This window comes from Petromyzon marinus, chromosome 31, assembly GCF_048934315.1.
Source record: "Petromyzon marinus isolate PM22_M1 ecotype Great Lakes invasive population chromosome 31, UKy_Petmar_22M1.pri1.0, whole genome shotgun sequence".
Taxonomy (NCBI): Eukaryota; Metazoa; Chordata; class Hyperoartia; order Petromyzontiformes; family Petromyzontidae; genus Petromyzon; species Petromyzon marinus.
The window spans coordinates 8,386,616-8,398,967 of record NC_133697.1 but is presented as its reverse complement, the minus strand read 5'-3'; the positions used below and the strand labels follow the sequence as shown (position 1 = coordinate 8,398,967).

At 48.4% G+C, this 12,352-nt stretch overlaps 1 protein-coding gene across 3 annotated transcripts in view; it reads left to right on the top strand.

The window, feature by feature from the left end:
* LOC116947750 (mitogen-activated protein kinase-binding protein 1-like) overlaps positions 1–12,352 on the top strand; it is an 87,165-nt gene that overhangs the window by 28,690 nt on the left and 46,123 nt on the right. For all 3 annotated transcript variants that reach the window (XM_032963855.2, XM_032963854.2, XM_032963856.2), the window contains exons 4-10: positions 2,936–2,993; positions 3,666–3,836; positions 5,996–6,133; positions 6,787–6,969; positions 8,963–9,123; positions 9,705–9,894; positions 10,279–10,434. In XM_032963855.2, the coding sequence (XP_032819746.1) occupies positions 2,936–2,993; positions 3,666–3,836; positions 5,996–6,133; positions 6,787–6,969; positions 8,963–9,123; positions 9,705–9,894; positions 10,279–10,434 (1,057 nt within the window). The remainder of the gene's footprint in view (positions 1–2,935; positions 2,994–3,665; positions 3,837–5,995; positions 6,134–6,786; positions 6,970–8,962; positions 9,124–9,704; positions 9,895–10,278; positions 10,435–12,352) is intronic.

The window sequence follows — 12,352 nt, the reverse complement described above, 5'->3', positions numbered from 1 at the left end:
CGCTATCAGGTGCGCGTGGATGTGTCTTGCTGCCCGCAAGGAGCACATGTCCGCGTCATCCTCTGCGACGGTGACGATCTGTAGCTCCTGGGCCAACGCCAGGAGCTTCTCCGTCACCATCGCGTCCACCCCCTTCGCCGTCTATCCGCGGGAAAGCCGCTTTTGCAAGGGCCAGGAGAGCCGTGCGGTACGCCAGCGGTGACTCCTTCTGGTCCCTGCATCGCTCGTGGAAGAGTTGGCGGCAGTCCGACGGTGGCCCGTAGACTGTGGCGAGGATACGGAGCGCCGACTGCAGCGTAGCGCGTGCCGACTTGGGAGCTGTGATGAGAGTAGCGAGGGCGTCATCGTCCAGCATGGCCGGCAGCGCATGCAACGCCTCGTTGTCCGTCCAGCCGGACATCTCTTGATGAGTGAAGAAGCGGCGTTCAAAGGCCCCCAGTCGCCGCCGTCGGAAACGAATTCCTTTAACACCGGCAGGCGTTGCTGAAACGACGGCTCCGTCTCGGAGAGGTGCCGCGCGCCATTTCCGGCATCTCCGCTGGCGTTGGAGGGGCTGGGGATACCCATCGGCGGTCGCGCAGGTGATGACGATGTGCCCGCCGATTGGTCCTGGCAGTGGGCGTCCGTTGGTGATGACGACACCACCGCTGATTGGCCCCCAGCGTCCACTTGGTGCTGCGACCCTCCAATCGCCGTGGCGGATACTGTCATGGCGGCAAGTCCGAAATCTTGCGGCTGTGTTTCGGCGGGAATGGCCGTTGAACGGCGTTCTCCCCCCTGCCGCCTTTGCGCCCGCAGCCCCGCGCGGTTGATCTCCTCCAGCGTGGAAGCCGCGGGTACAGCAGCTCAGCCAGTCGAGCGTGAGCCGCCTGCAACCCGTCCTCCATCGGCGGCCACTCCTCCAGCTGCGGCAGCTGTTGGGGCATCTGTGGCGTCCCAGGATCATCGGCCCCGGCCTCTGGCGCTATCCCAGGCGAGTCGTCTTCTTCCTGAGGTTCCTTTGATCGGTTTGTACTTCTTGTGTCCATTTTAAGACCACTTCTGACACCAGTTGTAGTGGGTTCCAGGACACGGAGACGGCAGAGTAGAGGCAGCACTATTTATTCAAACCTTAACAAGGGTTACACTAGGAGGGGTAGCGGCCCCTTCACCCGTATAACTCAGGAACACACCCCAGGCTATCTAGCCTAAGCTCTAGGCTCTCAATTCCTCCGGCTAGGGCTCTAAGGGAGGCTATCTGATCTGGCCTGGTTAGGCACAGATCTCGGCACCCCACCAACCAGACCGGCCCTTAGAAGGACTCTGGCTCTGGGGCTCTGGGGCCGCACCACTGGCTTGCTGTTCCGGCCCTGAAAAGGGCAGCGGTGACAGGAGTTCCAGGGTCTCACCTAGCCGGCCTTCCTTCTTCACTGGTTGTTTCAGCCTCGGGCCCAAAACTCTGCCCCGAGCTCCCTGGCTCCCCGCCCTTTGTACCCACTCGGGGTGGAGCCTTAGTGGACGTTGTTGTAGCCACCAAGGTGTGGGTGTACCACACCTTCCCGTGCCATGTGTTTGTTCCCCATAGCACCCCTACAATTGTCCCACCTGATGACGATTGCTTGTGTTGCGATTGAAACGTCGTGATCTATTATTTTTCTACCTACGTGACTTTACCGAAGAACCAAAGAATATAATATAAAGCCCGACCTTTATGATCGGATAACCCAAATAACCGACATGGCTTTGCAAGACCTTCATCCAGCATTTAAATGACAAAGATCAAATCGATGAATCATCATTATCGGGCCTCATCAATCCACTAAAAGCCTCCCCATGCCATTATCATTTATTATCATCCTACGTTGCAACAATCAATTTATCAACTTCATGTGAGCTGATTCCCTTGCTCCATTTGTGTGGTCGCCTGCCTGAGCCGACTTAATTAATAATGTTTTATGCATGTGCTATGAAGAAGGGCCATTGCCTGAAACATCGCCTATGATATATTTTTCCTTTTAAGGCCACAGTGTTTATTAACGAATGTTATTTGATTTTTTAAAATGTACATTCAGCGCCCTTTGCACCGGGCCGTCTCCGAGCACTCTACATCACATCTCATCTCAACACATTTGAAAGGGCACCCCCAGTGGCAGCTGTATCTTATGGCTACAAGGTGAACTCGGCATCTGGCCTGCAAACGGGCATTAGTGTGCCAGTACATGACGACGATTGCAGTGTTATAGTCCCAATTGAGTATTTTTCAGGGAAAGTTTGTAAAATTTGGGCCCTGATGTTGGTACAAAATGTCCTGCCTGCTCTTGCCTATGTACAGTGAGGGAAAAAAGTATTTGATCCCCTGCTGATTTTGTACGTTTGCCCACTGACAAAGGAATGATCAGTCTATAATTTTAATGGTAGGTTTATTTGAACAGTGAGAGACAGAATAACAACAAAAAAATCCAGAAAAACGCATGTCAAAAATGTTATAAATTGATTTGCATTTTAATGAGGGAAATAAGTATTTCCCTCATGTATTATTACGGTTATTACACCAGCAGTAATACCCAGGTATGGCCATATTCCATATGATGTCTCTTAACTTGTGTGTGTCCTGTAATCCATGTGATTTTATTTCTGTCCATCTCATTTGTGATTTCCTTGCACACACTTATCCACACTTCGATGCGTTAGTTCGGTTTTTCTTGTCAATGTCGGTATTTCTGATCTGTGCTTCACAGCAGGTAATATACACTGCTTAAAAATATACTTATCTCGGTGCATTGGTACGTTTTCATTATTTTGTTCAGTTTTTGAAAAGCAACTCCGGCCTGTAGAAATATTTATTGGAACTTTGTTTAACACAGGGGGTGGCCTGTTTACTACCAAAACATTTAGCGTTTTTTTGTGTTGGCAGTTGCTTGACGTGTGTGTCTTCCTTTTCTGTTCTTCTTTTTAGGAAAACAATCACAGCAGTCGCCTTTTCTCCTGATGGAAAATATCTGGTCACTGGAGAGGTGAGAGCTCACGTTTTGTGGATTCTCGTCTTGTCTGTTTAGTGTGCCATGAGCGAATGTCGCTGCTCCTTGCATCTCTTGCTGAAAACACCAGATTTTGGCACAAAATTCGTTCAAAGTAAACTGTTAACAATGAATCTCCACGGGTTTCCCACCGCTCTTTTATACATCCGACCACCGGTGCTCACAGCTGCCGCAAGCCTTGGCATCTGCGCCGCACTTCGGCCAGAGGACCTAAGCTAGCGGTGTAGGTATCTAGTGTGCAGGTGGTACAACTGCATGGGGGGGCTTCCGGACTGGAGAGGGGCCCAGGTGCCAGGGCTAAAGAAGAATGTAGGGAGAAGGTGGTGGAGAGGTGCTCCAAATTTGCCTCCCTTGCACCAGGAGGGCCCAGTGGAATAAACAGGGTACACCACAGCTCGTCGATTGGCAAATCTAGCGCGGTGGGTTCAAGTGTGTGTACTCCCACCCGTTGCAAGGTGCGTGACCACTGTGGAAAGGTTCTGCCGAAATACCCTCTGGATGGGAGCTCCGTCTAGCGGAGGAGGCCCTTCCACCAGCGGTCGGGGCCAATCCATGCTATGGCACTGGGCTCAGTCACGTCGAGGCCGGGTGCCGTCGCGACTTGTAACGATTGCGCTCGTAACGGTGGTGATTGTTGTTGTTTCGCAGAGCGGGCACATGCCAGCGGTGCGTGTGTGGGACGTGGCGGAGGGCAGCCAGGTGTACGAGTTCCAGGGCCACAAGTACGGCGTGGCGTGCGTCGTCTTCTCGCCCAACATGAAGTACATCGTGTCGGTTGGCCATCACCACGACATGATCGTCAACGTGTGGGACTGGAAGGTGAGTTGCCCTGTCTACCACCCCATCTCAATGTCTGCCCTCCTCCCCCCCCCCCCCCCCATCTACTCCTCTCTCTTTTTTTTTACTCCTCTCTCTCTCTCTTGTCGGGTTGAGACTTTGAGCTCGCATGTGAGTGAGTGGTAGAGACTCGTCTGAGGTAATTTATCCCCTCGTTTACCTGGGAGATTAAATAATCCGCACTGCTTTTTGCTAAACGACACAGCATTACGTAAAGGTGCACCCTGCAACTGTTTTCTCATCTTGCTATTGCTGCAGAGAGGGTCTCCACTGGAGTGCCGTCTCGAGATTATTTTGGCCTGCTCTTCCACGCTGGCCAGGGGTATTTTAAGAGGTGGGAATACCCACACTTTATCCTAGTTGATCAGCTTGGTGCTTCTCTAATTTTATGAGAAAATCCACGGAGACCATTGCAGTGAAAAGGATTGATAATCACGATATAGGAATCACCGTGAATGTGCCTGATCTCATCAGATCTCCGAGCTAAGCAGGTTTGTGCCTGGTTGGATGGGAGACTGTCTGGGGACAAACTCATGTGAGCGGCCCGGGAATGGCAGCACAGACATGGATTTGTTTTATGAATCTGTCTGTGCAGGGCTGCAATTGTTACCTCCTTGAGTGTATGGGGTTTCTCCTGGGTATGCCGGTTTCCACCCACATGAGGCCAAACTCCCATTTAATGGAATTGGCTATATGTGCCATTGTAGCAGCACCCTTCTTGAACAAAGAGTCTTGAAGTTCGGTGAGCTTTCCTGGGTAAATAAAGGGAGTTTTAGTGATTGATCCTCTTTGTTCCGTCTCCTCCTGTCTTGGTCCCCCTCAGATGATATCGCGAATGCAGCTCTCCTGATATGAAGGGAATTGATAAAAAAACGACAAGAACACAATGTCTTGTTGACGTTAATACGATATATTCTTTGGTTCTTTCGGTAAAGTCACGTAGATAGAAAATGTATAATATAATTAAAAAATCATGACGTTTCGATCGCAACACAAGCAATCGTCTTCAGGTGAAAAAATACAGCAGGCGGACTGCTGAGGCAGGAAGAAATATAGCGAGAGAGCTACTGCAGCAATAGGTTATAAAGGTTTGAAATGGGTACAACCCAAGGATACGTGGGCGGGGCTATAGATGGAATTTGCTAGTAAATGTAAGATCGCAGAGCTAGGTATACCTCGGCCATTGTATTGCTAGAGATTAGCATGTCAGTCTGTTAATGTACAGTGCTGAAGAAGCTATTGTATTGCTCGAGACGGCTCCCGCAGCAGCGGCTGTGTTAATGAGAGACATTTCAACCTATTAAACAACGAGCGCCACCGCCGCATCGAGGAAAAGGGAGCAGCAGCAGCTTTAAATCAAGTTTTAATACGATATGTTGCCTTTCATCCAATCATTCATTGAGAAACTTATTTTTTTTATCTTGTGAGTGCAGCAACCCAGTTAGCATTGAAATTACCTTTGGGACCACAGTCTGGTGCATGGTTATGCTGGCGTCGTGGAAGTGCACTCATGAAATTGTACGGACTGTTCCGATTTAGACCCCAGTTGAGCTCAGATTGTGGCTTTTCACTTTCGCGCAGCTTTTGTTCGGTCGCGAAACCTGATGTGTTCCGTAACCGAATACCACCGCCGGGTTAACCCAAGCAAACCAGAGCGGAGGAAGGAAGGAGAAATAAAATGTAAAAAAATAATCAAATATCTGGCTGCATCACTGGACGTTTGTTGGTGGTTGGCAGATAAGTGTAATGAAAATAAGGCTTCTTTAATTCTTTGATTCAATAAATTTTAAATACTCAAAAAGAATGTGTCAAAATTGCACGATAGCTGTCTGCCTGATATCAGCATTATGTACATTTTAATTCACGCTGCCGGTCAAATTAGCAGGACAGCACACACCAGATGACACAGTACAAAAGAGATAATATGAACTGTTCAAGTGGGGCGCTACAAATCCTGACCCCTGAGTCTGACAATTTATCAAACCATAGTGAGTTGGAGGGATGAATTGCATGCCTATAATCAACATCTTAGCCACGTGCCTACCAAGGGTATCTGACCCTTGTGTGTGAATCCCGCCACCTTCCCCCCGCCCCCCACGTGACCCCACTTTCCATCCACCCTCCCACTCGTCTCATCACAGAGACGCGTGCTGGCGGCCACCAACAAGGTCTCCAGCAAAGTGTCAGCTGTGTCATTCTCTGCCGACAGTAGCACCTTCGTCACGGTGGGAAACCGACACGTCAAGTTTTGGTACATTGACGCGTCAAAGACCTCAAAGGTGTGTTCAATGGCCTCCCCAGCTGTCGACTGCCTGCCTACCCCCTGTCCAAGGCCAGGCTCCAGACCTTCCTTTTCTTTACTGCCTGTGACTTTATTTCTGTACGAAGTAAATATGCCCACTGTTTCTATATAGTGTCTTGAGATGTGGTCACATTTTTACGCTGTGTAAATCCTAATTGTATTGTATTGCACAGACTTTGTGCACTTTTATAACGAGATCCATAGACTCAAGCAAAGAACCCATAGACTCACAGAGAGATCAATAAAATAGTCGGTGCCGATTGACTCGCATTGAGACCCATGGACTTGCATGGACCGCTTTGCTCTCTACCGTAAATATGCTCGCCGTTTCTGTACAACACCTCGAAATGCGTTCGCATTGGGATGCTCCAAAAATCTAAATTCTATTGTATTTTATTGTGAAAGGATTTGGGTTTTAGTATAAAGAAATTAAACATACATGCTATTTGTTTGTGCAGGCGATTATATATTTTTTGTTTCTCCACTGCTGGAGTAAAGCCTCCCTAATAAGCCGTTGCCATTTCACAATCGTGCGACGCGCCAGTCCATCCCCAGCGCATGCAGAATACGTCCCGAGCCGAGCGCGCACGGACCTCCAGCGCATGCTTAACGCAACGGTCGCTTTGCCAGGTCAACTGGACGGTGCCTCTGAACGGGCGCTCGGGGCTGCTCGGAGAGCAGCAGAACAACCTGTTCCTGGCGGTGGCGTGCGGCCGCGGACGCAAGGCCGATGCCACCTTCTGCATCACGCGCTCGGGTCTCCTGTGCCAATTCAACGAGCGGCGGCTGCTCGAGAAGTGGGTCGACCTCGGGGTACGTGACTCCGCCAACTGGTTGTTGCTTCATGTTTTATGTAGGTTTGCCTCCCAACTCGGACCCATATCTCTTTTTTGTTTAAATGTTTTTATTGTGGTAAGCACACAAGCCCGGTACAGCGCGTCGGTGGTTTCTGGGGGAGGGCACAGAAAAATGTATCGGGTTCGGGCGGGGGGGGGCTTTTTTTAACGCTTGACCATGTTTAGGTGGCGGGGAGGAATGCTTGATGCCTACCCTGAGCAGGGGGGGTGGGTCTTCCGTCTCGGGGAAGAGAGTGGGAGCTTATATATAAGGGAGGGGGCGGGGTGGAAGGAACTAGGCTTCTAAGGGGAGATTGGGTGTGGAAATAAATCCATATTTTAAAGAGAGGGTCCTTGCCTATAACATCTGGCAGTCATAAACGGTGATTCAAGCAAGCCTGACTGCTGATAGGATGCCGTGTGAAACCAGTCGAGAGTTTGCTAGCACTGAGTCAGTGCTGCTGAAACTGTGCACTCTGAAGAAGGTTGTTGAGCCCGACGGGTTGTGTAGAAACTAGTTTTATTTCATGTGGAGAGATGGCTATATCAAGGAGATGTATTGTTTGCTTATCTATCCGGCTATGTCTTGTTGTGTGCGTTTGTGATTGTTTCTATCAGTCTATAACGTCCAACTGATTGTCAAAGGCCCTCTGATTTTTTTACATTTCTTTTACTTCGTTGTTATTGATGCGTAATAGATTGTTGTGTTAGACCAGGTCATCATTTGGACAAGATTTTCCACTATCCCTTTAGACAAACAAATTAAATTGTCCCTTGCACAAGTGTTGAACCCACCAATTGCCATTGTTTCAGCTCCGTGGTAAGTTTAAGAGTAATTCTCACAACCAAATGTCGCAGTTAGGAAGTACGTTTTGCTTTAAAACCATGTGAACCATCTTCAGGACAAGAATCTGGAATTCAGAATAAAATCGTTACATGGCACAACCCAAAAATATATTTTAAATGATTAATATTGGCTGTGAAAACTTAAGCATTGAGTGCATTGTGTTTGTTCATTTGTTGCATCCAAATTATTTTATTCATCTCATGGCCATCTCCTCCACTGTCTTCCTCTGCTTCAATTGCCATTTCTGGTTATGCACTGCGTGGTTAATTTTCCATGTGGGTCGTTTGCAAATATCGCCTGTGCGTGCACGCCACCTACACATGTGTGCGTGTTTATATGAATGTGGCCGTTTGTATATACCCATAGCTGGATAAGAGCCTTCTATACGCCGCGTGAGGATTATGTGACCTTGAGTCAACAAAGCTGGTCAATCCCAGTTTGTGAAAGAAGGGTTGGGAACGCAGGAACACTGCAGAGATCGCTCACCGCTGATGTTGATCATGGTTGGTTACGTACGGTGCGAAAGAAGTTAAATATACGTACATATGTGGTAGGGAGTCGTACGTGGAGGCCTCGGGTTTCTAGCACATTTCACGAACCGCTGTGCCTCTACCCCACCGTGACTAGATTGGTAAATTGAAAATGGAATACAGTCTCGTTTTATTCGTTATTTGACCATAGTTAACAACGCTGGTCGTTGCAGGTTGGTGAAAGTGGGAAGCATAGCCATTGGAATATAATTCAGTACAACAACATATTTGGTTGCACTGCTCTCTGTTGATAATGCTGCCCAGCCACCTACAACTCCTGGTGTATGCATGATGGTCACACAACCGAGCACTATCCAATCAATCTCAATCCTGCTTAGCTTCTGTTATCTGACGAGAATCGGCCCGTTCCGGGTAACTTGATTAACCACGCATGGGCACGCATGCACTGGCAACATCTTTTGCTGTTTCATAAAACGTATTCTCTGTTTGCTTCTTAACCCCCCCTCCACCCCACCACTTTCAATTCACTATCCATGAGCTGTTGATAATGGTGATGATCAGCTGTCTTGTATAACAACGTATTACCATTCCGTATGTTTGGTGCCATGTGGCTGCTTGTCCCACCACTGCAGGCCTCGTCTGCCAGCTGCCTCTCGGTGAGCGAGGAGCTGATCTTCTGCGGCTGCTCCGACGGTCTGGTGCGCGTCTTCAACCCGGAGAATCTCAACATCGTCGCCACCATCCCGCGGCCACACTGCCTTGGCGTGGACGTGGCGCTGGGCGTGGAGCCCGGGTACGTTTGGCTATCATCGATATCGTAGTCGTCGTCATCATCATCATCACTGTCGTAGAAATCCTCGTTGCCATCATCGCCACCATCGCCACCATCGCTACCATCGCTGTCATCTTCATTATCGCATCATCGCCATTGTCGGCTTCGTCATCGTCATCATCACCTTCATCATTGTCATCATAGTCCTCATAGATTGTTATTATCGATCTTGTCATCACAGTAACTGCTTTCCATAATAGTTTTTTTTGGGTTGGATCGCGTAAATTTAAATGTGTCGTTAAGCCCGCCATCACCCGAAACTAATTGGCTGTCTGGTAGTGGCAGGTTTAACGACACATATATTTACGCTTTTTAACCCAAAAAAACTTTATGGATTATATTGGTCGTGAAAGCCTATTATTAAAGTGTAACTGCTTTGTTTAATAATGATGGTCATTATAATGTGAATGATAATGCCTTTTTTAATAATGCCTTTTGTTTTATCCAACAAAGCTTGGCGTCCATTGATCATGGCTGATGATGATTGATGATGAATGATGATGAACTAAAATTTAACAATGCACGCACGCGTTTGCTCTCAGGCATTTATTCACCCGAAGAGAGGATGCCCGCTATCCGGACACGGTGGCGCTGACCTTCGACCCCACGAATCGCTGGCTGTCATGCGTCTACAACGACCACAGCCTGTACGTGTGGGACGCGAGGGACGTGCGCAAGGTCGGCAAGGTCTTCTCGGCGCTGTACCACGGCACCTGTGTCTGGGGAGTGGAGGTCGGTAATCCAAACCTTGCCCTCGTCGCGCGACAAAATATTTCATTGTGGGGCTTTTCGAACGCGAGTTCTCGCAGTTCAGTGCAGCGCGGATATCTGTTTTTGCTCACCGTGATAATAAATCTATTTCAGGATCTTTATATCTTATCAGAATCTTTATTTAGACTGGAGGGTATCCAATGAGCTATAAAGCTCTTATTCACAAATGTCCAGTAAGGACATGTGTGATAGCGAGGCTACCGCAAAGAAAGGTGCTCTGTTTCACAGAACATTGTCTGCAGTAGTTGTATGACGCAGTTGCGTAAATTACACTATTTGTAAAAGAAAATCCAAAGACGTTGTAAAAGACTTGAGCCACGTGGTATGCATACGTGGCCCCCGCAGGTTTATCCGGAGGTGGACAGGGGCCCTGTGGCGGCGTGCCTCCCGCCTGGCACCTTTGCCACCTGCTCCTCGGACAACACGGTGCGGCTGTGGAACCTGCAGCGTGACCCGTCGCCGCTCGGCACGGCCGCGCTGCCACAGAACATCTACAGCAGCGTGAGTGGCAGCATGTCAACTTGTCCTTCCCCCCATGTATTTGTGCTCATTAGTTTCTTCATTCATCTGCTCACCCTCTCACCTGTCTGTTCATCTGGTTCTCTGCTCGTGCGATGATTGGTATGTTTACTCATCCAATTGTCTGTTGTCCTTTCCATCTATTTGACCATTGGTTAGTCTGCTCGTCTGTATGTCCGTTGCTCTGTTAGAATGTTTGTCCATTCATGTGTTTGTCCGTTGGCTTGATTGTCCATTCGTCTGCTTACCTGTTAGTCCTTTATTCGTCCTTTTTTATTCATTCTTAATTTGCTCATATGTTTGTACGCTCATTCGGCCAACTCTTCATATGCTCGTCCGTTAACTTGTCTGGTTTTGTGCTCAACTGCTCATCTCTTAGACCGTTCACTCGTATGCAAATATATTTGCCCGCTCATCTTTTCGCTTTTCTGCTCGTCCACTCGCTCGTTCATCTGCTCATCTGCTGGTCCGCTTGTCCACATGCCAAGAGGTCACACTTACCCTCCCGCACGCTCCAGTCACGTGTGACAGGGCCGTTGAATCAACAGCGGGCGGTTTGACAAGTAGGAGGAGGGAAGGGGGACAGATGGCGACGAGCCAGGCCCTGAGTACAGCGGCAGTGCGGCGGTGAGGTTTCGTGATGGGTCAATACTGAGTCCGGGATTAGTGCTGTCAGCAGAGGCGCGCCCACAGATTAAAGGGGGAATCGGTTACTGTCTAAACAGAGGTGGGACGCTTGCGAACAAAAAAACACATTCCTTGAATGAGGTCACCATTGGGTTGGGGTGGATGACTGTGCGAGATGTGTGTGTCAACAAATATTTGTCAGTGTAAACTTTTTTTTCTTTAATGCTCGATAAACGTTGCCATGATATTTTGGCGAACTGATGAGGGGGGGGGGATCAATGCAAATGGGTTGTGGCTCTGAATTTGGAGGAGTGTGACTATACTACAATAGGCACGTGTGTGTCTGGCATATGCCAGTCAGCTCAGTTGGTCAATCAATGGCACCTGGGTCTGCCCCATGACCACCTGCCAGCGAGCCTTTTGACACTGCACGTGGCCTCAGTGCACCTAGTGTAGCACAAGTGCTGCGGTGGCAAATGGCGGTTGTTGTAATTTTTATGACATCATTGAAAACGAGCCTCTTTCTGTATTTTTTTAATCTCCCCCTATATTCGTGGATGCAGCCTAAAAAAGAATGTGTAGTATTTTAAGTCTCAACACACAGAGTCGAGAGATGTGGGCGATCAGGCGCAGTGCTGCCCTCGCCACAAAGCATCGCGTGCGGCACAGGAAACACAATGACGTACCTCGTCGCTTAACATTCACTTCACAAATCAACTGGCTCTCTACGATGTGTTTTTTGCTTGCGGTGTTGGGCGCGATGGGCTGACGTTTCGCTCAAAGTGTTGGGAGCTTCTTCAGGAACCTAATTTGGGAACATGAAGGGGCTCTCAGCACGTGGAGCGAACCGTTGGGCATCATGCCGAATACCGTGGGGAACAACCTGAAGTGCATTGGAGAGCTGTGTAGCACAGCTGTAAAAACCTTCGCAGTGATAACGCAATAAATACAATGAGTGTTTTTTTTAATTTCACGCCGTTCACGCAAACTGCGTCTTGTAATGGTGCACAGTCCGCAAACACGGTGGTGCATATGTTATATTAAGATGATTTCAACAAGTTAATTCGTGTTTTTTTTACAGGGAAGGACATAGAGCGGGATGTAAAAATCTACAGCAGTGTAATTTTAAGGTGGTGATTAAAATCTATAATGCTATAACAATATCAAATATATAGTGATATTTTGCAAATATTTTTTTTTAAGTTTAAACTCTTGTGCACTAAAGCTATAAAATACGTAGCTCTTTAAGAATTGGTAGTAATCGAATATGCTC